The sequence below is a fragment of the Panthera tigris genome, chromosome A2, assembly GCF_018350195.1.
Source record: "Panthera tigris isolate Pti1 chromosome A2, P.tigris_Pti1_mat1.1, whole genome shotgun sequence".
NCBI classification, from domain to species: domain Eukaryota; kingdom Metazoa; phylum Chordata; class Mammalia; order Carnivora; family Felidae; genus Panthera; species Panthera tigris.
The window spans coordinates 69,752,964-69,778,636 of NC_056661.1; the positions used below are offsets into that span (position 1 = coordinate 69,752,964).

The 25,673-nt window shown below is 50.1% G+C and overlaps 1 protein-coding gene across 1 annotated transcript; it reads right to left on the reverse strand.

Moving 5' to 3' along the window:
- Positions 1–260: 260 nt before the first annotated feature.
- Positions 261–16,391, reverse strand: LOC122236335. Its single transcript, XM_042977200.1, has 4 exons — positions 16,212–16,391; positions 3,900–3,983; positions 2,167–2,337; positions 261–1,896 (listed from the first exon to the last, which is right to left on the reverse strand). The coding sequence occupies exons 1-4, from the start codon at positions 16,389–16,391 to the stop codon at positions 1,492–1,494; spliced, it is 840 nt and encodes a 279-aa protein (XP_042833134.1). The 3' UTR covers positions 261–1,491.
- Positions 16,392–25,673: the final 9,282 nt, after the last annotated feature.

The following is a 25,673-nucleotide window of genomic DNA, read 5'->3' on the forward strand; positions in this document are numbered from 1 at the left end:
GATGAGTGTGTTCCAGGGCATGGGGCAGGGATGCTGTGCAGGAGGTCAGAATGAGGGAGTGTGGTTTCTTTCCTGCCCCATGGGTCACTCCTAGGTACCCTGATGGCCACAGTGCTGGCTTGTCCTCCTGATTCTTCAGGGATCCACTCAGTCCCAGGGGTCCCTGCTTTTCACAGAAGACCCCAACAGAATAAAGAGTCTGTAGATATTGGAAACTGGAGGCAGCGCCCGAAAAATGCCTATAAATTATGTCCCCAAAGTTGTGCTTGGTGTACGTGCCTACAGAAAGGGAGAGTTTCGGTACACATGTACCCTTGTGTACACTGACGAGAGACAAAATATTGGAATTGGCCCAGTCATTCAGCTTCTGGAGACGTAGAGTAAAGGATGATGTGTGGCCCCTGAGAATGCAGAAGGGGACAGGACTGTGCCTGTCCACTGTGGGGACATCCCATAGTACAAGACCATGGTCCTGGATGGATGCCCAACCTGTCACACTACTCATGAACACAAACACAGACAACTGCTGCACTCAAAGCCAAAGGACTGTGAAGATGACACCATGTCTTGGGGGCCATTATTTCTTCAAAGAATATACACTTTTTTTCCCGTATGTATTTGTTGTTTCCTATTTATTTTTTTGGAAAGAGCAAGAAGGGGAATCCTGACCAGGGCTTCAAGCTGTCATTGCAGAACCTGACTTGGGACTTGATCTCGAGAACCATGAGATCATGACCTGAGCCAAATTCGACTCGGAAACTCGCCCATTGAGCCACCTTGGTGCCTGTCCTCATTCTTTAAATCTTCCTTTTACTGAATACAAGTCACCTGTAGGAAACCTTTCAGAACTTTATACTTTATTGCCTAATAGATTAGCATAAATGGCATATTGACGGTTTCATTTGGGTATTTTTATAATATGCACGTTAGACCAATATCACCATGGCCAGTCCAGGAAAATGAAAGATTTTCCAGGTATTCGCTCTGGTCCAGACATTTCTCTTCTGGCTTCTGCTCTTGTGTCAAACCTCAGAAGGTCCCCATGCCAGATAATGAAGATATTTCAAGTGGGGACTTCACCTAATCTTTGTTGTTTGAGGACTATTCCTCTGTCATAAAAAATATTAGTGCCATTGAATATTTAAGCAATTATTAATCGGTCTCCTGTCATGTAGCCAGACACAACAGGCCATGTTGAGTGTTTGCACACACATGGAAATCCCAGAGGAGCTAAAGCAGCAGAAACCGAGATCGCTGGTTGCAGAGACTGGGGTGAGGGAATGAGCCGTGGGTGATTAGTAGTCCACGTGTCTCTGTGATGGAAATGTTCTAGGAGTACATAGTGGTCACGGGTATAAAATCCTGTGAATGTACGTACTGACACTTGAAGTTGTAATTTCAAAGGATGAGAGTAAATTTTTTGGAGCTTAATTTATGTTTTAAGTATAAACCAGTAGTACATAAGGACACTAAATACCTCTATACCCACTACTAAAATGACAACGAATGCCATGACAAGGTCAGGGAATTCATCCTTTGGGGCTGCGGCCGACATGAGCTGCTGTTGGGGAGCTGAGGCTGGTTGCTCAGCTGCAGCAGGTGGTTGCTCCAGCCCTTCCGTGACCCCGCCGGCTGGGGCTGAGGGCTGCTCATGCTCTGGGGCCACCAAAGGGGCAGGTGGCTCTTCCAGATCCTGTCTGTCAGCCAGAGCTGGGAGTACCTCCTGCCCTGGTGGGGACGCTGTAGTGAGGGTCTCCGATTCTCGTACGCGCTGAGCTCCAGGAGAACTGGTGGCTTCTGGGAGCCTGGGCTGCGAGGCTGCAGTGGGCACCACAGAGATAGCGGGGGCTCGCTCCCGAGGGACGTGTGGATGTGGCTCTGGAGCTGCTGCCAAAGCTTCAAGAATAGAAAGTGTCATCACCGTGATTGCCATTCCATGGCAGGAAACCTCTCCCGCAGACATTGTCATCTGAGTCAAAGGACCCACCAGGAGGAAATCTCCCAGACGGCAGGCTAATGGAACAGTGATCTGAGACTAGTCCCTACGCCTGGCCCACCTGCAGTCTCAGGAAACACGTTCTCTGTGGCATACCCCGTCCCCTCCACATGCCCACATCTCCCACCCAGAGTCCTCCTCGCCCTGAGACTCTGGCTCATTGGGCTCACGGTGTTTCCGCCATGAGTAGAGAAGGCGGGCGCGGTGCTGCAGCTCGGAGCCCGGCATGTGGACGGATCCTTACATACGCCCGCAGCAGCTTCAAGCTGGTGAAGTCTGGAGGCTGGAAAAAGTCCTCGGGGTAGTGATCCAGCCAGGTGCCCAGGATGGAGGAGATGGCCCTGGGGATACAAAAGTAGCCAGAATAATCACCATGGGGTGTTCCTCCCACTGATGTCTCAGGACAGGCCTGTGGGACCTGGCCTCTATGCCTCCTGCTCCTGGATGTCCAGAGGGTGGTCCTATACGTTGTCCACCTGTGATTTGGCAGTCCCGCCTACGAGAGACCTGGTCACTGAAGAGGGACCGTCAAGATTCTGTTTGACGGGAACCCCTTAACCAATGATGTGGTTGTCTCTGTCCTTCTTGGGGAAGCCAGCCAGACTCCTCGCTGTGTCCCGAGCCAACCTACCACCGGAAATCAAGTCCGTGCGTGAGTGGAGGGGTGGTGTCGGGGTGAGTCAGTGCCTTCACTGCATACCCTAGCGCTCCATGAAAATCTGCACAAATACGGGACAAGGGGACTCTGTCTCTTACCTGGGCTTGCTGGGACCCTCCTGATGCCTTCAACGTGACGACCTGTGCCTCTGTGCTGCCTCATGCCCTCAGTGCACATGTGGGTGTCCTCCCGCTGACACTGTTCTCCCATCGTGTGGGTGATATGTGCTCCTTGAGCCCTCACTGTGTCTCCTGTACCCTTGCTAAGCACGCACTGTGGATGTTCCCCAAGGTGGTGAGCGTGATGCTCCCCAAAACCGTTATTCTGGGTCCCCTGATGGGGGTGGAGGCAAGGCTGTGAGTGGGAACAGATGGGGTTGGACTCTCTAAGGGGCTGACGCGGTCCTCTGGCGCCCTCTGCTGCCTCCCTGTGCCCAAAGCCCATCCTCTACCAGACAGGACAGGACCCCTTTCCTTGCTTCCAGGGAGAATCCCTCAGAACTTTGCCCTCTCACAGGACTCTCAGACGTGTGGGATGCTGGGTCCTGCGGCCCCTCCCACGCACAGTCTCAGCACTGACCTCCTTTAGAAGGAAGGCCATCCAGCATGAGCTCAGCCTACTCACATTTTCTCCTGTTCCCTGGGTCTGGAGGAGGCCAGAAGGACATCATATGAGCTGTCCTGTGGATGCTACATCTTGTCCTATCCAGAGTCACTGACTGCTGACTAGAATGCAGCTCTGGAGGGGAGGGTACTGTCAGCTCTGTCCATGGGATCCCAGTCAGCTCCTACAGAAGTGCCTGCACCTAGTAGGGCTTGCTGCGTGTTTGAAGTATGATAGGGCCCCAGTCAGCTCCATCACACATATTGCTGTGGGTCTGGGCATCCTGCTCATCCTGGGCATCCTTGACTGGTTTGAGCCAGGACTCAGACACACGGATAGAGCCTCCAATATCCTTTTCCAATGGGAAAACAGCCCAACTCAACACCTGGCGACAGTGAGGGATGAGGCAGAAAGTTGATCATGGGGAAGAGGACAAAGATGACCCAGCAGCGACGCAGCCCTGCCAGCAGAGCTTTCCACAGGCCAGGGTGACTTTCCCTGCAGTGCCCCCACTGAGGACCTGGAGTGTTTCCACCCGGATCAGAGGAACAAAGTGAGACTCCAGGACGTTTGGTGACTTTCCTGAGACTCAGAGCTTTCAGGGGCTGAATCACACTGGGCTGTGAAGGGCAGGGTGCTCACCTCATAAACCGTATGTCCAGGACCTGCGGGGTGGTAGCAAAAGCTCTGTATGTTCTCAAGAATGTGAAGAGGTAGGAGGGGTCTCTACCAAGGAAGCAGGTACCAGGTGCTCCCCTCGCTGTTCCAGTAGCATCCAGCCTCCTTCGATGGTCCACTCCACACAGTTCTCATGTCGCGCATGGGTGAGAAGTTCGTACCCTGAGTTAGAACACAGGAGGGACACAGAGTCAGACACAGCACCATGGACATCAGGAGGCTTGGGGTCAAGAATGCAGACCAAACCCCCAAGCCATCAGTGACTTGTGGCAAGAGTGAGACCTGGGTGCCCAGAGTCCGAAGAAGGATGTTGGCATTCACACGGGAATTTGAGGTGGGAAATGGCTGAACACGTTTGGATCTCCGATCAGACATCCCCACAGGCGAGGGAATTAAAAGCAAAAATGAACTATTGGGACCTCATGAAGATAAAAAGCTTCTGCACAGCAAAGGACACAACCAACAAAACTCAAAGGCAACCAATGGATTGGGAAAAGATATTTGCAAATGACATATCGGACAAAGGGCTAGTATCCAAAATCTATAAAGAGCTCCCCAAACTCCACACCTGAAAAACAAACAATCCACTGAAGAAGTGGGCAGAAAACATGAATAGACACTTCTCTAAAGCATCCGGATGGCCAACAGGCACATGAAAAGATGCTCAACGTCGCTCCCCATCAGGGAAATACAAATCAAAACCACACTCAGCTATCACGTCACGCCAGTCAGAGTGGCCAAAATGAACGAATCAGGAGACGGGAACAGGAGGACGTTGTCACTGCTCTACTGCTGTGGGACGGGGGTCCCTCGGGGGTTATGGGGATCTCGGACGAGCCTCCAAATGTTATGCCCAGAATTCGTGATCCCCAAATACTGCCAGGGAGCCGTGTCCGATGTAAGCAACGGAGCCTTTATTTGAGCTAGCTCGAGCTCAATCCCCTACCTGCACAAACGCAGCGGTGAGATACCAGGGAGAGCATGTTTCCAAAGCAGAAAGGTTTTATTGGGGCCTAGGGGCAGTTGGTGAGGTAATGGCTATGGCCTCAGCCGATTGGCTGGGGAAGGGTCAGAGTTCTGTCAGGCAGGTGGGGGAGGGGGTGGCTCAGGGGAGCACCAACTCCCCTAGGGGCAGTTGGTGAGGTAATGGCTATGGCCTCAGCCAATTAGCTGGGGAAGGGTCCAAGTTCTATTAGGCAGGTGGGGGAGGGGGTGGCTCAAGGGGAGGAGGTGTGGTCAAGGTGAAGGACACAGAACAAGATGGAGTTTGCCAGCATATGCCCGCCCTTTCAGAATTACCTTCGTATGTTTTGTGGTACATATCTAGGGATGCATTTTCTATGGTTTGTGGGACATAGGTGCTCACAGATCACTACTTAAAAATCCTTGCCTTTAAAACAAGGAATGAGTGAAAAGGTGGATATTTTAGGCACTCTAGACCAGGCTGATAACATGCTCCCATGTGCATTTCCTTGTCCTCTTTCCCCTTTATCGCCCCTTGTGCTGCTGGTTGTGCAACTACCTGATATCCTCGGGAGGGAGAAGGGACAAAATGGAGGAACTCTGGGTTCCTCAATGACCACATGAAGGACTTTAGTCTCCAATCTAAACACACACCCAGCAACGTCAGGTGAGGAAATCTGTGGGGACATGCTTTTTGAAATGTGGCGCGTTCTCTGGTAATTCAGCATGACCTAATACACGTACGAAATGTTAACCCGCAAGATAACTTAGAAATCAGTGTAGTTCCATTAAAATTGGCTGTTTCAGTCAGTAGGGCATGAGACTCTTGATCTTGGAGTGTGATTTCACGCCCCAAATTACGACTAGTGGACTCAACAGATATATGATAAAATAAGTATTGAAAAATGATCCAGGTAAATTAGGCTGTAATGACTGAGCTGCTAAATGGTGGGATGGATACCCTTACCACTTCAGTCAGCCACTGGAAATGAGCATCTGAGCAGTCACATAGTGCCAGTGTCGGTAAGACAGCCACGTCTTCCCTCTAGGAGTTCAAGGTCTAGCCAGGAAGATGGAAAGAACATGAAACAAAATGGGAATGACATGAGCAAGGACTCCATAGAAAAATTCCAGGTGCGACAACTGGGTCCTGAGCTCCACCAGGGGAGGGTCTGACAAGGCTGTGCTGAGGCAACGTTAAGATTTCCTGCCGCAGTGCAAGAACGAGCCAGCCCTGCACAAGTCCGAGGGTATGTAGCCTGGCAGAAGGCACAGTGGGGCGGACACTCGGAGGCAGGGGTCGTTGTTTCAGAGGGGACGTGTGAAAGGAGACCAGGGAGACCGGAAAGAGCTGCGGAGGACAGCAGAGAGGGAGGGTGAGGAGGGCCAGGGCCTGGGGCAGGAGGACGTTGTCACTACTCTGCTCTAGTGCCGTGGGACAATATTCCCCCACCCTTAGTGGCTTCCTCATAAAATTGCCACCTCACAGGCCCAGGGGACCAGGAATTCAGCAGGGCTCAGCTGGGGGCTCCTGCCAGAGCCTCTCAGGAGGTTGGGGCTGCTGTCATCACTGAGACACAACATGCTACTCAACCCCTGAGCCCACTTCAGGGTGGTGGCACGATTCAGTCCACATCGAGTGCCTTAGTCCTTCCCTGTCTGTTGTTGTCTCTCAGGGCTAGGCTAGTGTAACTGTCTGTGTCACAACTCAACACGGGGGTTGGTCCCCACTGTGAGGGGCTGAGAGACAACACAGAGAGTGACAGTGAGCACGTGGCCGTGCCATGCACATTTTATCACCTAAACTTGTTTGGTCTGGGGTCACGGTGCCATCTTCTTTGCAACAGAAATCAAACACTACGTCCATACCACACTCCAGGAAGGAAATCCCACAAGGATGTGTTGACAGGATGTGGGCATCCCAGGGAGCCACTGAGGGGAGGGGAAAGTGAAGACCCTGCCAGGGTCAGTGCCTTGCCCAGAATCACAGACTGGTAGAAAGGCAGAACCAGGCATGACCCCAACTCCATGTCCTCAAAATGGGGTCCTGGATTTGACCCAGGATTTCGGAGGGGGTCTGGAAAAGGGTGTGTTACTGTCACTGGATGCGGACATGGAGGTGGCGTGGGGGTGAGGCTGAAGAGGAGCGTCACAGAAGACATCCCAGCACGTTCTTCCCTGAGGAGGACCCCCAGGCCAGGGCAACCCACTGAGTGCCACCCTGTCCCCATTGTATGTACCCAGTGGAAAGGCAGGGAATGGCTCGTGGCACACTACTGACCAAGTCTACGTAAAAGAGAGTTCTGTTCTACTAGGCCCCAACTCCAATCCCTTCTGTAGGGATTGCTTTAGAAAGTAGAGAACCTAAGCTCCTAGGAAATGTTTGGCCATCCTTCCCTAGGTGGGGATGTGACCTTCTGGGACCCCAGAAAACAAGCACTGGTAAACACACATACACACACACACTCACGCACGTACACACACCTGGAAGGACTGTGGGATGGGATCAGAGGAGCAGCAGAATCAGAGGAGGTGAGAAGTTGAAGTCAATGTGGTTGGATAAATTTCCAACAGGTGACACTGCTGCTCCAATTTCACAGATATCATCCCACATATGCCTGAGGACATCCTGAGGACATCCTGAGGACATCCTGAGGACATGCTAGAATGATCTCCATTGGGCAGAAAAGACACGGACCATCCCTGAGAAGCACAGTCGCGAATCTGGGACCAGAAAGAGGTAAGAAAGAAGAGTTCTGTCTCAACCCAGATAGGTCTCACAGCTGGGACCCTGGCTGCCCCAGACCTTCCCAGGGGACTGTGGAGAGGGGTGCACTGGTGGAACTGTGTAACCATGTGACACTGGGGGTGAGCAGTCAGCAAAGAGAGGACTATTTGCAAAGGTGTTATCCCAGGAGGGGACTCAGGAGGTGGATCCTAGGCAGTGACATAACTTTGCTCACAACAGGCCCCAAGAAAGCTTGGAACTCCCATAACCTGGCACCCATGTTCTAGAAAGGTCCCATACCAGGCTCACTTGCCTACAGACACAGAGACTTTAGGATGTTCTCTTGTTGTTTTCCCAGGTACCGGGGCTCTGGATACCAGAAACCCCAGTGTGTAGGATTACTCAGATGTTGGAGAGGTTTCCTTAACCCACGCTGGCGATGCCTCAGGATGTTTTCCAGGAGGTCACATAAGGTAACACAGAGCAGCCTAGAGCAGGCCAGGTCAGGTCAGGTCACAGCTCTGAGCCTTCCCTGGGCACCCCCATCCCCTCATGTTCAGTTTCGGGGAAAGGGGGACATGGGGGCCGGTCCTCCCCTGGACCAGAGCAGGTTGGATGGCAGTGGACCACCTGGTGGACCCATCATGGCCATGCACATGTCATGCTGGGAAGGAGGGAAAAGGGATCTCTGAGGTGCCTCTAACCTGTAACAGGTTGAATCCAAGGCCTGCCGTCTGGGAGATTTCCTCCTGGTGGGTTCTTTGACTCAGATGACAATGTCTGCGGGAGAGGTTTCCTGCCATGGAATGGCAATCACGGTGATGACACTTTCTATTCTTGAAGCTTTGGCAGCAGCTCTAGAGCCACATCCACACGTCCCTCGGGAGCGAGCCCCCGCTATCTCTGTGGTGCCCACTGCAGCCTCGCAGCCCAGGCTCCCAGAAGCCACCAGTTCTCCTGGAGCTCAGCGCGTACGAGAATCAGAGACCCTCACTACAGCGTCCCCACCAGGGCAGGAGGTACTCCCAGCTCTGGCTGACAGACAGGGGCTGGAAGAGCCACCTGCCCCTTTGGTGGCCCCAGAGCATGAGCAGCCCTCAGCCCCAGCCGGCGGGGTCACGGAAGGGCTGGAGCAACCACCTGCTGCAGCTGAGCAACCAGCCTCAGCTCCCCAACAGCGGCTCATGTCGGCCGCAGCCCTCAAAGGATGAATTCCCTGACCTTGTCATGGCATTCGTTGTCATTTTAGTAGTGGGTATAGAGGTATTTAGTGTCCTTATGTACTACTGGTTTATACTTAAAACATAAACTAAGTTCCAAAAAATTTACTCTCATCCTTTGAAATTACAACTTCAAGTGTCAGTACGTACATTCACAGGATTTTACACCCGTGACCACTATGTACTCCTAGAACATTTCCATCACAGAGACACGTGGACTACTAATCACAAACGGCTCATTCCCTCACCCCAGTCTCTGCAACCAGCGATCTCGGTTTCTGCTGCTTTAGCTCCTCTGGGATTTCCATGTGTGTGCAAACACTCAACATGGCCTGTTGTGTCTGGCTACATGACAGGAGACCGATTAATAATTGCTTAAATATTCAATGGCACTAATATTTTTTTCTGACAGAGGAATAGTCCTCAAAGAACAAAGATTAGGTGAAGTCCCCACTTGAAATATCTTCATTATCTGGCATGGGGACCTTCTGAGGTTTGACACAAGAGCAGAAGCCAGAAGAGAAATGTCTGGACCAGAGCGAATACCTGGAAAATCTTTCATTTTCCTGGACTGGCCATGGTGATATTGGTCTAACGTGCATATTATAAAAATACCCAAATGAAACCGTCAATATGCCATTTATGCTAATCTATTAGGCAATAAAGTATAAAGTTCTGAAAGGTTTCCTACAGGTGACTTGTATTCAGTAAAAGGAAGATTTAAAGAATGAGGACAGGCACCAAGGTGGCTCAATGGGCGAGTTTCCGAGTCGAATTTGGCTCAGGTCATGATCTCATGGTTCTCGAGATCAAGTCCCAAGTCAGGTTCTGCAATGACAGCTTGAAGCCCTGGTCAGGATTCCCCTTCTTGCTCTTTCCAAAAAAATAAATAGGAAACAACAAATACATACGGGAAAAAAAGTGTATATTCTTTGAAGAAATAATGGCCCCCAAGACATGGTGTCATCTTCACAGTCCTTTGGCTTTGAGTGCAGCAGTTGTCTGTGTTTGTGTTCATGAGTAGTGTGACAGGTTGGGCATCCATCCAGGACCATGGTCTTGTACTATGGGATGTCCCCACAGTGGACAGGCACAGTCCTGTCCCCTTCTGCATTCTCAGGGGCCACACATCATCCTTTACTCTACGTCTCCAGAAGCTGAATGACTGGGCCAATTCCAATATTTTGTCTCTCGTCAGTGTACACAAGGGTACATGTGTACCGAAACTCTCCCTTTCTGTAGGCACGTACACCAAGCACAACTTTGGGGACATAATTTATAGGCATTTTTCGGGCGCTGCCTCCAGTTTCCAATATCTACAGACTCTTTATTCTGTTGGGGTCTTCTGTGAAAAGCAGGGACCCCTGGGACTGAGTGGATCCCTGAAGAATCAGGAGGACAAGCCAGCACTGTGGCCATCAGGGTACCTAGGAGTGACCCATGGGGCAGGAAAGAAACCACACTCCCTCATTCTGACCTCCTGCACAGCATCCCTGCCCCATGCCCTGGAACACACTCATCCAGGCCCCATCCCATGACAAACCCCAGCTGCCTGTGCACCTCCTGTTCCATAGCTCTGCTTCTCAGTAGAGCAGCCAGTACCTGCTTTCAGGCCGGTGGAGGATGCAGGCTTGGCCACTGCTGTCTGCTTGCTGGCCCTCCTCCCAGGCGGGGTCGCTTACTCTCAGGAAAGTACCTCTAAGTGCAGATCGGGTCAATGAGTTAAAGACCATGACCTGAATGTGTTCGTCCTGTCGACTGAGTGGCAACAGCAAGAACCACTTGAACCTCGGCAAGCCAGAGAGTCCTTTACACAGCACATCAGGAGCTCAAGGAGACTGCAGGATGGAGACTCAGTCAAGGCTCTTGAGAGCGAGTCAAGCCCCTCCACCCTTCAGGCTCCTCCAGCAGTGACGCCAGGCACCTGCCAGCCCCATCTTTGGGGAGCAGTGTCCCTGTCATGAGCAGCCACACAGCACCCTCTGGTGACCGGCCACAAGGCACACAGGAATACTGCAGGGCTCCCTGATCTCCCAGCAAAGAAAGTGCCATTCCAACCGACACATCCTCAGAGGATTCCAGGCAGATCAGACACAACCTTGTAAAATCCAATGCTTTTGAGGTGCCTTTCAGGAAGTCTATGAAAAACATATGTCTCTTCCCAACTGCGGTATTCTGAGATGAATTCACTGAGTGGGGGAGTCAGGCACTGGGTTCCAGGACAGAAAAGAGAGACAAGGTGGCTACCTCCCAAGATGCACAGGGCGTGTTGTGGCAATGTGTTGGGAAGCATATATTTATGTCACAGCTCTCTGGGTCTGGTTTAAAGAAAACGTATATCCAAACGAACCTTGTTTATGGACTTGTTGGATTATATCACCCACAAAACATTTCAGAAAATTTGCACACTCTCACTCCATGTTTCTGCTTACTCTCATCTAAATGCGATCGCATCATCCTATGTTCCCAGGTACTTTTTCACTTATTGGGAGTGCATGAGATGCTCTAGAGAGACCGCAGTGACTCCACAACCTTACTGGTAGACCTAATAAGTGAATTCAGTCATGTTAAGATATGTATGTCATTGTACATATTGTGCTTCAATTCTATACATGAATAACAAAGTCTCAGAGAGAGAAATTAAGAAAATAATTTAAAATCACTCCAAGAGAAGAAAAAGCTTAAGAGGAAATTTAGCCTACAAACACCTGGGTGGCACAGTCAGTGAAGCATCTGACTTTGGCTAAGGTCATGATCTCATGATGTTGTTTTGAGCCCTGTGTGGGGCTCTGTGCTGACAGCTCAGAGTCTGGAGCCTACTTTAGATTCTGTGTCTCCTTTCTCTCAGTTCTTCCCCACTCATATGCGCTCTCTCTGTCTCTCTCTCTCTCTGTCTGTCTGTGTGTGTGTGTGTGTGTGTGTGTCTGTGTATCTGTGTTTCCATGTATCTCTCTCTGTCAAGGAAAAACATAGAAAACTTAAAAAAGAAAAGAATGACTTTAACCATGAAGGAGAAAGACCTCTTTCCTGAAAAGAAGAAATCAGTGGAGAAAGAGTTTGAAAAGACAGAAATAAGCAGAAAGACATTCTATGCTAGGGGATCCCAAGAATTAAGATTCTCAAAATGTCCACACTACTTAAGCATCTACACATTTTGTAGGTGCAATCCCTATCAAAGTGGAAGCACGTTACCAAAAATAGAATAATCCTTCAAGGTAGACAGAACCACAAAAGGCTCTGAATACCAAAGTCAGTTTAAGAAGGAGGAACACAGCTGGAAGCATCATGTTTTCTGATTTGAAACTAGATCTCAAAGCTACAATAACACAAGCAGTACACTATTCGGCTAATAGCAGACACACAGGTCACTGGAACAGAACGGAAGGCCCAGGAAGAAACCCACACATATGTAACCAATTAATTCACAACCAAAGAACCACAAATATAACCTGAGGCAAAGGCAGTCTCCTCAATAGGTGGTGCCCAGAATCACTGGGCACAGGAAAACAACAGGCGCAGAAACACAACCTGACACCTATTTAACATCACACACAGAAACGAAGTTAAAATGTATTACAGACTTGAGACCTGAAACCACAAAAGACCTGGATAAGACCTTGGACAGGAGGTGTGGGAAATCGCACACCGATGTCCTGAGTTGGGAGATTATAGGGAACGCTTTGCCGAGCAGATCACTGCTCTCTGGCCTTCCTGCAAACAGCCAGCAGCAGCTCACTTACCTAGTTGGTGTGTATCTGGGGGGCAGGCGAGACTTGGCTGATCTAGTGCGTGTGTATCTAGGGGTTGGGTTCTGCATGGGCTCACCAAGTCCTTGGACCGTGTTGTCACGTGGAATATTTTATCCTGTGTAGACGTGTTTTGCACCATGTCTTCAATACGTTCTTTCTAGCATGTGGCCCGCTGGCGTGTTGCACATCGTTTGTGGGCTTAATGACTACGGGAGCCTGAGAGCAACTCACAGAGACGTCCCTTAAAGTCCCTCTTACCTCTCTTGCGTGGAGTCTGAAGCAATCCTTTCTGCTGTCCTTGGCTTTGCTGGACAAAGCCAAATGCCAAACCCACGAGAATGTTTGGATCTCAGTCTTGACTTGAGTTTTGGGATTTGACACCAGAAGCCAAAGCTACAAAGGAAAACTAAACAAGTGGGACTACATGAAACTAAAAAAACCAGTTCTGCACAGCAACAATATCTTCCACAGAATGGAAAGGCAACATAGTGAATGGGAGAAAATACTTGCAAACTACATACGTGGTCAAGGGTTAAAACACAAAAGATACCAAGAACTACGGCGCCACAATGCAAAACCAAAGAGCAATGATGGACCTGGCAGAGTCCTGAAGAGGCATTCTTCCAATGAAGACATACAGATGGCCACCAAATACATGAAGAGAAGTTCCATGTCACTCCACATTAGGGAAATGAAAGTCCAAAGCTAAAGAGATATCACCTGAAACCTGTCTGAACGGTCTTATCAAAAAGACAAGAAAACACAAGCGTCGGGTACAATGTGGAAGAAAGCGAATCATTGTGCCCTGTTGGTGGCATTGGAACTTGGTGCAGAGGCAGTCGGAAAAATATAAAGTTTCCTCAAAAAATTAAACAGGAACATGCGTGTCATCCAGCAACTTCCCTCAATTACCCTCTAGGTACTACACAGAACACATGAAATCACTAACTCCCAAAAATACCTTCACACCTGTTATTATGCCACAGTGTTTTATAATAGCCTAGAGGGCATTATGCCAAGTGAAAGAACTCACACAGAGAAAAACACATACAGAATGCTCGCACATATATGGGGAATCTGAAACAAAAACTAAGAAAACAAAAAACAAAAATCCTCAAAACAGAATGAAACAAGCCCATCAATACATAAAGATGATTGCTAAGGTGGGGGGGCAGGAAGGAGGGAAATAGGGTAATGGTCAAAATACATCACCAAATATAAAAAGACCATGTCACCAGGGAAAGGGAGAGTAAAGGTGACTCAATATCTCAAATTCTAGCTTCCTCTATTTCAGAGACCTTAGTTCAGTCCATTCCATTCACTAGACCTACGTGAATAGTAACGAAGTATCAGGTCTTGGCAGTTTTTGCAAGATGAGTTCTTACTTAGGATTTCATATCCAAAAGGACAGAGTGCTTAGATTACTAGGTAACTTAGATTTTTCCATTATTTTTATGGTTTCTTGAAGTACCATCATGTCACAAAACACTCCTTAGATCTAAGTGGACACTTTCATTACTCTAAACATATGTACATACCTCTAAAAGAGTACAATAAAGGTAAGGTGCATTGTCCATAGCACAAAAGTGATTGTTTTTCTCCTTGTTCTGGTGAGCATTTGGTGACGAAAAGGTTCCATGTATCGAGCTCCTTATCAAATTCCATGCGATGGGTTATGCATTGAATTCTGAGATGATTTCCACTCACTTTCATGGTAATCATGAAAATAATGATCTTCAAGATAATCATAATCTCCTGAATTGCTGACAGAGACAACTCACCCCCCGGGGACAAAACAGACGCTTAGGAGCCTCAGCTGCTCAAAGTGGCCTACACCACACCATCTTACTGAAAACATAAAGTACCAGTCAGCTTGATATGGAAGTTTGGGAAAGCTTCAGTTCTCAGACTTTTGCTTTCGGTGAGGTCACGGTGCTGCCTGCAGGAAGTTTTCATCCGTTGTAACAGCATTGGGACACACTATTGAAATGAGAATTTCCTATGCAACAAAACTGTGTCTTTGGAAAGAACTGGGACCGTGCCGCGGTCCGGACTAAATACAGGACACGGCACCGCAGACACTTACACCCATGCACAAACACAAACCCCAACAACCTGACAGAGGTGGAACCCATGCAATGAAAGAGCATTTGCTCAAGACCTCATTTCCAAAGGAGGCTGAGAGAGGAGCACTGCCTGCTCAAATACACATGCACTGGCTTCTAGAGACCCGGTGGGTTCAGAGTCACTTCTCCGTCATGTTGCCTCGTGAGTCCCGGAAGAGATGTGATTCCTATGGTCTGAAACTCTTGAAACACGGAACGAATGCAAGAGAGGAGGCGCTCCATGGAAACATGAAGCGCCACGCACCCACGGATATCAAGAAAAAAACCCACAAGTCTGCCTTTGACAAGGAGCTTTTCCATCCACCTTCCTCTCCAGAGTGTGAAGAAGACCTTCCCACCCAACATGTCCCAAAAAGATGACTTTGGACTCCATCTAAAACACCCAATCCTCTTCAACACACATCTCCAAGTAGGAAAGAGATAGGACCATCCTTTATAGGAGAGAAGCGCCACTTATTCCTGGCCCATTTGCTCAGAGTTCATTGATTGAATGCAAATTGACTTCAGAAATGAAGTGCTTAACAGGGAGTTGCACTTCCCCTAATTCAGACTCCACACCCCATATTCCCATTGACTCCCATGATAGACGACAGCCTGTAGCCAATAGCGGTGGGTGGGGGGATCTTCCGTCCCATCAGAGGGTGCAACTTTGCAACCAGGGGCTGGGTGGCGGAGGTCAGGGGGTTTGGAGTGGGGAGGCAGGAGGCCTGTGTTCACCTGCTGCTTCCACTCTCAATCCCTTCAACACCTTCCCTGGCTGGCCTCCAGCAACTCAGGCCCACCACCCTGACTCTCCCTGGAATGTTTCTCTGGAATCTGCGGTGCCTGTGCTTCATTTTCACAGGCAGGAATGTTTCCTCCTGCTCATGGCTGCGACTCTCCTGCCCTTGCCTTGACATTTTCCCACAACCCCAAGTCCACGCTTTTGTTAGTTCCTTCCTTCCTGTGTTCGCACATCCACCCTCCAGCCACCAACCCAGTCACACATCCAACGGCACTCAGGGCGCCCCCCTCTCGACCTGCGCCACTCCCCACCTCCGGAGCCTAACCCCCTACTCGATCTGGGGCCCTCCTCCTCCAGGGAACCGGGGTCCAACCCAGAAAGCTCACTCCTGAGTCCTCCAGACTGCAGCTGCAAAGGAGCCCAAGAAGAAGCCCGGAGGACGAGGGCCGGGGGGGGGGGGGGGGGGGGGACGGGGGGGGGTGGTCATGGAAGGGGAAGACAGAGAGGGGCAGGGGGCAAGGCCACATGGGACCTTGTCACTAGGATCCCTACCTTGGCAGCACCGCGACTGAGGCAGGTCCTGGAGGGAGGCTGTGGGACTCAGCTGCTCCACCTTTAGGCTTCTCCCAGATGGTCTTTCTGGGGCGCCGGGGGGGGGGGGGGGGGGGGAGGGGGGGGCGTCGCATCGCGCTCTGCCCCTGCCAGTGCTGGCACTCCACCACCAGCGCAGCCAAAGACCAAGGCGCCCGTGGAGCGCGTCCCGCGCCCTGGCCTCTGGCTCCAGGAGCAGCAGGAGCAGCAGGGCCACCACCCTCAGGTGCTGGAGGCTCAGGGCTCCCAGTCTTCTCCGCGTGGGCCGCGAGAGCGCTATGGCTAGCGCTACTGCTATCCCTACCGCCACCACCACCGCCATGGCTACCGTGTTGCAGGCGCCAGGCAGCATCATGTCCCCGTTGGGCGCGGGGGGGGGGGGTGGTGGTGGGCGTCAGCCCCTGGCTGGCCCAGACACTTGGGGGCTTGGGGCGGCAGGCAGGCTGGGAGCCAGGACTCACAGCACCGCTGCAGCCTTCGCTGTGGCCTTCACCGGGCTCCGCCCCTGGCCCACGCGCATGAGCGCACTCGTGAGCTTGCTCCCGCACACCTGCTTGGGCCCAGGATCCAAGCCGCCCCATCCCCCCACCCCCACCCCCACCCCCCGCAGGGGGTACAGCTCCTGGGCGCCAGGGTCTGCACCACCGCACCTCGCTGCGCCCACCAGATGCTCTGACCGCCTGCCCGCCAGCCTGACAGCCGGGAGCCAGGCAGAGGGCTCCAGAGACCAGGCCAGTGGGAGGGGACTGGCAGGTGTCTCCTCCCCAGGTGGAGACCTCCCTGTCACCCCCAAAGAGACCCAGGAAGCTTTTGCAAAGCTGGTTTCCCAGGGAGGTGGCTGTACATGAACCCAGTGCTCCTCAAATAATAATGCTCAAATACTCAAATAATAATGCTAAAGTAACACCGTCGAGTTAATTACAAAGCAAATGAATGGCTGTGACTTAAGATCTAAGAGATTCACACTCCACAAAGAGGCAATTAAAATACATGAGCTAGGAGGTACTCAAAATGGTTTGCCCAGGTCTGGCACTTAACTCATACCTGAGGGAACAGTCAGCATCCTCTTCCCAGACATCAGTCACCTGAGCATCTACAAGTATGGTGGGAGTTCAAATGGCAAAGGAAGAGAGGAGGGAAACAAGCAGAGATCATGTGGTACTTTCAGGCACCTGCAGCATCCAGGTTAGTCGCTGACTAAAGACTGCCAAGTCTTCATCCCCTCAGAGCCACTGTGCATCTGTCAAGAAATAAACACCCCAGAGGGCCTGCCTAGAGACAAGTTCACAATCTGTTGATCCAGCCTACACAAAGAGTTAAGGTTCAAGTGGGGGACTTTCCCATGGCCTCCCACAACACTAAGGCACTTCTCCTTTTACAAGTGAATCAACTGAGTCAATGAGAGCTTCAGTAATTTCCTCAAAGACTCCCAGCCAAGGCACACAAAGTGGAGATTCTATAACACATGGTCATGTCATCATCTGCTAACATCCATATGTTCATGTCCCCTCAAAATCCATAGATTGGAATCCTAATGCCTGATGTGATGGTATTAGCGGGTGGGGCCTCTGGAAGTTGATTAGATCATGAGGTCCTCATGAATGGGATTAGTGCTCTTGTAAAAGAGACGCCACAGAGACCCCTTGCTCCTTCTACCAAGGGAGGACACAGCCAGAAGGTGTTTGGCTATGAATCAGGAAGATGGCCCTCATAGGACTCAACCATGCTGGGCCCTTGATCTTAGACTTCCCGGCCCTCAGAGCCATAAGAAAGAAATTTCTGTGTTCAATTTTGTTAGAGCAGACCGAACGGACTGAGACACCACCCAAACAGATGTTGACAAGTTTAACTAGACAAGATGTAGAATGTTAATGTGAAATAGAATTACAATAAATACATTGACCTCAATTTCAGGGTTTTTTTTTTTAACGTTTTATTTTTGAGAGAGACAGACAGATGGACAGAGCACAAACAGGGGAGGGGCACAGAGAGAGGGAGACCCAGAATCTGAAGCATACTCCAGGCCCAGCACAGAACCCAACTCGGTTGCTCCAACACACAAACTGCAAGATCACCACCTGAGCCAAGGTCAAACACTCAACGGACTGAACCACTCAGGTGCCCGATTGACAGTTTCCAAAAAATATAAATTACAGTATACATCTCCACAACTGTTGTGAGGATTTGTGGGTTACCAGGAGCCCCTGTCAAAAGATTTTGATGCCACTGAAAACTCAATGTGAATCTCTTGGCTTATCTTATCTGCATATGACAAGGTCCACAGGAGGGTTCTGATAGAGCCAGTCAGATCATGCCTATAGAACAGAGTGTCCTGAATGTTCAAGTAAGATATAATGGGAAGACATAGGAGGCAAGCCAAAGGCTTCATGACAAAATATACTTACCGCTGAACTCATTCTTTCTTAGCAGTGCACCAACAACCCAGCCCACTTAATGAAAGCAGCTCTAGAATCAATCTTTGGCAACAGGATCATAGGAGAGTACACCACAAATACCACACAAAGGGACAGCAAAATGATCTCGCAGATCTCACGAAGATGCACTACCCCATGAAGCCTATGAAAGGAACAAAGAATCTGGAAGTTCAGCCATAATAATGACTGAAAGGAGAATTCATGCTGAAAGGAGAATGGTAGCAAGAAAAAAGACCGAGAAAAGCTAAAAGAGGGCAATGAAGGTAGAGGGTTCGTTACTAGAGCAATTAATTATGTAAATATATATATATATATACATATATATACACACACACGTATATGTATATGTATATGTATATGTATATGTATATGTATATGTATATGTATATGTATAGATGTGGAAAAGACAGTACCTAGAAGCGCAATCAAGACATAGGCAAATCAGAACCCTGGAAGTGCTCTGCTGATGACCATAAAATTGCCCAGATGCTTCTAGTGTCTTCGGAATAGTTGTTTGGCTTTGTTTTCAAGACATGGCTTGTTCCCTCCAAGGGCTGATTTGGATTGCACAAATCTCATCCAAGGTGCAGTCATAGAGGAACTCAAGGGAAGAATGAGGTGTGCCTGGAACCCTGCTCACCTCCTGCTGTCAACTCTCAGCTGGGCCTAAAGGGGAAGGTGGGATGGTATCCTTTGGACCTGCCCTTGCCTCAATCCTGGGATCCTTGTGCGCCTCCCCCAAGAGGCCACGAGGGGCACCGTGGTCCTGCTCTCGGAACCCACAGTGTAGAAGCAGGAACCCAGATGTTCAGTGCATGAAGATTTTGCAGGCAGGTGTCATCCTGAATGCCCAGGGCTTCCTGACTTTTGGTCACCCTTCCCCCAACATTGGCCTAAGGCCTGTCGTGCCCAGGTCTGCGGGGGAAGGGTTGGGGGGCAGGTGGCCATGAATGCTGAGCTCCCCAGGATCTGATCAAACAGGGAGAAAGATGAGTGCTTCTCTTGCTGGTGCAAAGTTTTCCCTCATCTTCCCCTCAGGCTGACACAGCCTTTCCTGTGTTGGCCTGTGTGAAAGACAATTTCAAGGTGGAGCCAGGCAAACCTAGATGAACAGAGTACCTGTGCCTGCCCAAATGGAGCTGGTGGCCGTGTGCAGATACACCTGTGCTGGCACAGACTGTCTTCTCCCTCAGGCCGCGCTGCCGTTGGCCTGTGCATGTTCTTCCCACCTGAGTTTTCGTTTGCGAGATTACCTCCACTAAGCACACTCCACCTATCTGCAAAGGGCTCCTTATCCGCTTGGTGAACTCACACTTCTCGGACTTTGAGGTCCTCTTCTGCCGTGCTGGCTTGCCATCTATGTAAGAGCCTCCAGGCCTTCAAATCTAGAGGCTGCACGGAATCCTTGCTTCTATAAATTATTATGATGGTTTTTGACTATTGCTGGAAGTGTCTCATCTGCTGCTCCCACAAAAGGAAGGTTTGGGCCCGCCAAAAAGCGGAGTGGGAGAGGGGCTCTCATCCTCAGCTTCTGTTCCTCCCACAGGAACATCCTCTATAATTCCATACACCACAACATACCCTGATTCTGGGGATTCTTTCCTTTTCAAGTGTGTCTCCCCACAACTAAGCCCAGCTCTCTCCACAGCAGTCAAATACGTGTCTTGTGGTTCTGGAGAGTCAGAAGCAGAGAAATTTCCCAAGAGAAAAGGAAGAGCATGCCATGTGGGGTCAAGGAGTCACCCTGCAGAATCTGGATCTAGATTTCCCAGGTCATTCTAGGTTGATATTTGAGGTCAAACTGGATGATAAGAAAATCCAAGAAGATCTTCGGTCTAGGTCATTCCTACATGTAAGAAATTGTGCTATGAAATCATCAACCACGTGACAAGTCACAGGTCAGTCACACCTGGCTGGCTCCATTGGTAGAGCATGTGAATCTTGATCTTGGGGTCAGTGAGTTCAAGCCCCACACTGGGCATGGAGCTAACTGAAAAAAAGTAAATTCACAGATCCTTCTTCACAAGGGGGAAGTGGATTGTGAGTGCCAGTTCCAGAACATAGACAAAACTGAGTTAGATTCTGGAAATGCCCAGGTAGGATACGCTGCTGAGGCCGATGACCGAGTGTCACCCACCTTAATCAGCTTAGGCTGCCTGCACAGAATACCACAGAACACCATGTCTGGGTTTACCAGACATCTGTTTGTCACAATTCTGGAGGCTGGAAATCTAAGATCAAAATGGGAAGTTCTCACCAATTCAGGTGTCAGTGAGAGCTCTGTTCCCGTCCTCACACAGGGCCCTCTTTGCCCTGTGGTCTCACGTGTCCTTTTCTGGGTGCTTGTGCACGGGTGGGAGGTGGGGAGCTCAAGCTCACTGTTTTGGGGACATTAACCCTATTGGATCAAGGGCCCCATGCCCTTAACTGCATTTAACCTTATATCTTCTGTAAAGGCCTTTCTGCAAAGACAGTCACACTGGGCATTAGAGTTCATTGTGTGACTTTTTAACAGGACACAGTCCACACACACTCCTCCAGCCCTGTCCCCCCATGAAATCTGCTTGCAGCACACAGCTCTTATCCCTGAGAACCTTCAAGGCACTGGATCCTCAGATTCCTCCCACCACAGAGTTCCTCCTTCTCTCTCCCCAATTCAAATGCCTCAACACTGGCACGTGCACGGTCTTTCTTTCCCTTTTCCCTTTCGTTCAGTTATGTTCTGGGAAATGTATACATGTCATACTGAAATAGTTTGAAAAATGACAAGCTCTGCTCATAATTTCTGCAGCAGCAAGCACAGAGCTGAATGTATTGCTTCCTTCAGGAAGGGCAAGCCCTGTCAGTCACTCACGGTCTCTCTGAACCGGCCACACTGCTGATCTTATGTAGAATTTTTGGCAAGTGTGGAGTTCTGGAAATGGTGGATGTCGGGGACATACATGAGTTGGTGTCAGCTGCTGACAGGTTGGCTCTCAAAAGCAGGAGACTGACGGGTGGTAATGTGCTGATTTAAGGAATGAGGAGATTGCATTGATTGACATATTTTAGACATGTGTTCACTGATGGGAGTAGCTATGGTAGACTAGAGCTTCCCACAAATGTCCACATGCTCACCCCATGAGTTTGGGAATATGCTACTTTACACGGCGATAGAGACTTTGTAGCTGTGATAAGATGAAGGAATTTGAGCTGGGGAGATTAGCCTGGAGGGGCCAATGTAATCACAAGGGTCCATGTCAGTGAAACAGGGAGAGTCAGTGTCAAGATCATGTGACGTGAGAGTAACTGATCAGACATGGCCGGCTTTGGAGATGGCACGGGCTCCAAGACAAAAAGGTGGGCATCCTCTAAAGGCTGGAAGGGACAACAAACAGATTCTTCCATGGAGTCCAGAGAAAGAAATTCAGTCCTGCTGCCATGTTGACTTTAGTGCCGGGAGACTCACTGCGGACTTTTCATGTCCAGAGCGTAACAATTAGTTGGTGTGGTTTTAAGCAAGGGAGTTTGTGGGAATCTGTTACAATAGGAGTAGGAGGCTCCTAGAGTGGTCACTGACGGATACAGGTGATTGAAAACATGCTTTAATGCGTATTTATTACCATGGCTTTAGAATAATTGCTCTATTCTGAGAAATGTGAAATTTAAAAGTTTTCAAGGTTCATTGTAAATGATTTAAATAATACTGAAGGTTGAATCAACCATCCACACTAAGAATTCTATCCCCTGACCCTATGCTCTGGGCAGTATCAATGTCTGAGTTGTGTTGTGCACGGGTGTGTGTTTGGGAGAGGGTCGGGGAGCGATTGGCACTGGGTTTAGAATGTTCTCCACAAGGCTGTCTACATGGTGTTGGGCACTGGAGGATCTTTTGTCACATCCTGTGCATTCAGTGTCTGAAATCCCTTTGCATGTATGAGGAATATCCCACATTTTGAAACTGAAGGTTCACATACCGGGCTTCTCAGTTTCCCTAAGAGCTAAGATGCCAGCCAGTCCCAATCAGAGACAATTACTCCAGCTTTTAACATGAGTTGCGAGACACAGGGAGCAAGCACTGGAGACATTCCTTCTGGACTCTGCCACAAAATCATCTCAAGCCCAGAAAAGGCTATCAGTTTTTCCCCATTGAGGATGATATTCGCTGTGGGTCTTTCATACATGGTCTTCAGGATGTTGAGGTTTGTTCCTTCTGTTCCTAATTTATTGAGGGTTTTCATTCCAGAAAGAATGCTGTCCTTTGTGAATTCCTTCTTCTCCATCGATTGAGAGGATATGTCCTGCCCTCCTCAAAAGGAGTCACGATTCCCTGTTGACAAATCTCCCATGATCTAGGGGGAAATCGCGAGGGAACTAAGGCCACCTCTTGCAAGAAATTTGGCCAAATCTCCCAGGAAGTCAGCAGAAGCAGGAACTCCTAGCCTCGCCTGATGCACACAGGGTATGCTGGCAGGGCTGGGACATTCCTGGATTGAGGACCGCTGGGAACAACTGTAGTTGCACCAAAGCTCAAAGATGCCACCAGCACTTCCACATCAGGTGCCTGGCTCATACCCCCAGCCTTTCAGTGTCCTAGGTGCAGGAGGGTGAGACGCAGACCAAGACAGGAAGGGATGAGCCAGACAGCCCATTTTCCACACACAAATACAGGGGACACAAACCAGAAAGTAGGAGAGTACAGAGAGACAACACGCACAGGAACTGGCCGTGAACACACGAACCGAGTCCCTGAGAACTTTCCCAGGCTTTGGACATTTCAGTGCAGTCTGTGTCGTCCTGCCCCTGAATTCACAGCCACTCTTCCCTGGTGACCACTGGCGCTTGATGAAGGGAAAATCTCCTGAGATCTAAGGTCATATCTCAGAACACGTGTGTCCAAAACTCACCAGATCTTGAGTCACATCTCACAGGAAATTGGCAGCAGGAGGAACTTCCTGGTCTTGGCTGTACCTGCAAGGCACACCGCCAGGGCTGGGACATTTCTGCATGGGGACTGCTGCGACATCCAGGGGTGTACAAAAGCCAACAGACACCGGAAGCAATTCACACGAATGGCCTCGCTCGTACTTTCTGCCACTCCCAGCCTTAAGGTACTCTATAGCTAAACACAGACCAATGAAGTAAGAACAAATGGACTGGAGGCCCATTTGTCACACCGAACGACAGGACAGAGAAATCTGAGGGCAGGAGGGGAAGGGAGAAACAACGTGCACAGAAAGTGGCTTCTGTGATCACACAAAGAGGCTACTTGAGAGCTGTCCCAGACATTGGACATTGGAGCAGACTGTGTCTATCCGGAGTCCGTAAAAGGAAGCCACAGTCCCCTGGTCACAAGTATCCCGTGATCTAGGGACAATTCTCGTGAGATATAAGGCCAGATCATGCAAGATCTAACTGCACCTCTCAGGAGATCTCGGGACAAATCTCACAGGAACTCAGTAGGAGTGGGAACTCACTCACTTCGTCTGGTTTGTGCAGGACAGGGACATTCATGGATTGGGGACACCTAGGAACTCCTGTACTTCCACAAATGTCTCCAGGCGCCACCACCAAAGTGTCCCGAGGTGTCTCACCAGTACTCCCCGAGCCTCTCAGCATTCTAGGAACAGTGGCGGTAACACGGACTACTGAAATAGGAGAGAATGGCTGTGAGAAGAAAACCTAGGGGGAAAAAAAGATAAAAGGGGCCAGCCTGATGCCTGAGGCTGGATACTCCCCATGCTTTCTAATGGCTTCTGTGATCTTCTCTGCCTCCTGCCTCCACCAACTACCAGTGGAGCACCTCTGATAACTGATAAGGATCCCCTTCCATTTTTCTTTTGTCTCTCAACCCCCTGACATCACTGCCAGAAAAGGAGGCGAAGGCCGAGGTGCGGGGCTCAGCCTTTGGAGGGGACTCCACTGGGCCGGCAACGTTGCCCCATAAACAGTGTTTTCTCATTGCCTGAATGAGTGTGGCTGGGCTCTTCCTGGGTGCCAAGTAAGTGCTGTAACAGCTGGACTGCATATTGTTCATGCTAAACGAGAGGTGGTGCAAACAGGAGGTCAGGAGGTGCAGAGAGAAACAAAGTGCACAGGAGCCGCCTCTTCTGAACACAGAGGCAGCCTGCCATTGCACCTCCCAGGGTGCAGGAACTTGAGGGCATTCTGTGTCTCTCCTGCCTCCAGAGAACACAGCCACCTCGTCCCTGTTGACAAGTCTCCTGTGATCTCGGGGCAGATCTCATTAGATCCATGGCCAAATTTGGCAAGATCTTTTCCAACCTCCTGGGAACTTGGCAGGAGCGGGAACTAGGTAGCCTAACCTCTTTTGTGCAGGATAAAGAAGTCGACTTGTGCTCTACCTGGGTTGGGGACACCTTGGAAAACCTGTGGTCCCACAGTAGACTCTGCCATGTCACCAGCATCAAGACACGAGGGATGGTGTTCGTATTTCCTGTCTGTCTCAGCACCCTGGATGTGGTGGGTGAAACACCTGGCCACAGAAACAGGGGCTGCTGGACCAGATTGACCCGTTATTCCCAGTAAACTAGAGGCGCAAGACACAGCAGAGGAGGAGGAGTGGGGTGAAGCACAGTGCCCAGAAATGGACTCGTGTGAACACAGAAAAAGTATCCTTGAGCGCTGTCCTAGGCCATGGACACTTAGCGCAGTCTGTGTCTGTCGTGACTCGAAAAGATGCAGCCACCTCTGCTCGGTCGACAAATCTTGTGAGGTCCCCAGGCCAAATCTCACGAGACGTCAGGCCAAATATAGCCAGAAGGGGGCAGGCACGACAACTCCTTAGTGTAGTCACCTTTGTGCAGTGTAAATAGGCAGGGTTGGGACACTCCTGCTTTGTGGACTGCTACCAACACCCAGGGTCCCACAAACAACCCAAGGCCACCACCCAAAGGATATGAGCTCCCTGGCTCATCCTTTCCAACTCATCCAGCGTTCCAAGAGCAGCCGGGGTAACAACCACCACTAAAATAGGGAACACTTGGCCTGGTGGCCCTTTCTTTCTGTGAAGCTAGAGGGGATTGAAACAGGAGGTGAGGAGGTGTGGGGGAAAGGAAAGTGCACAGCACCTGCTCCCCTGAACACACAATAAGCCCTCGTTGATTCTCCCGGGCTGTGGAACCTTGAAGGCACTCTGTGTTTCTTCTAATCTCAGAGCAAACGGCCAACTCTGTCCTGTTGACAGATGTCATGAATTTGAG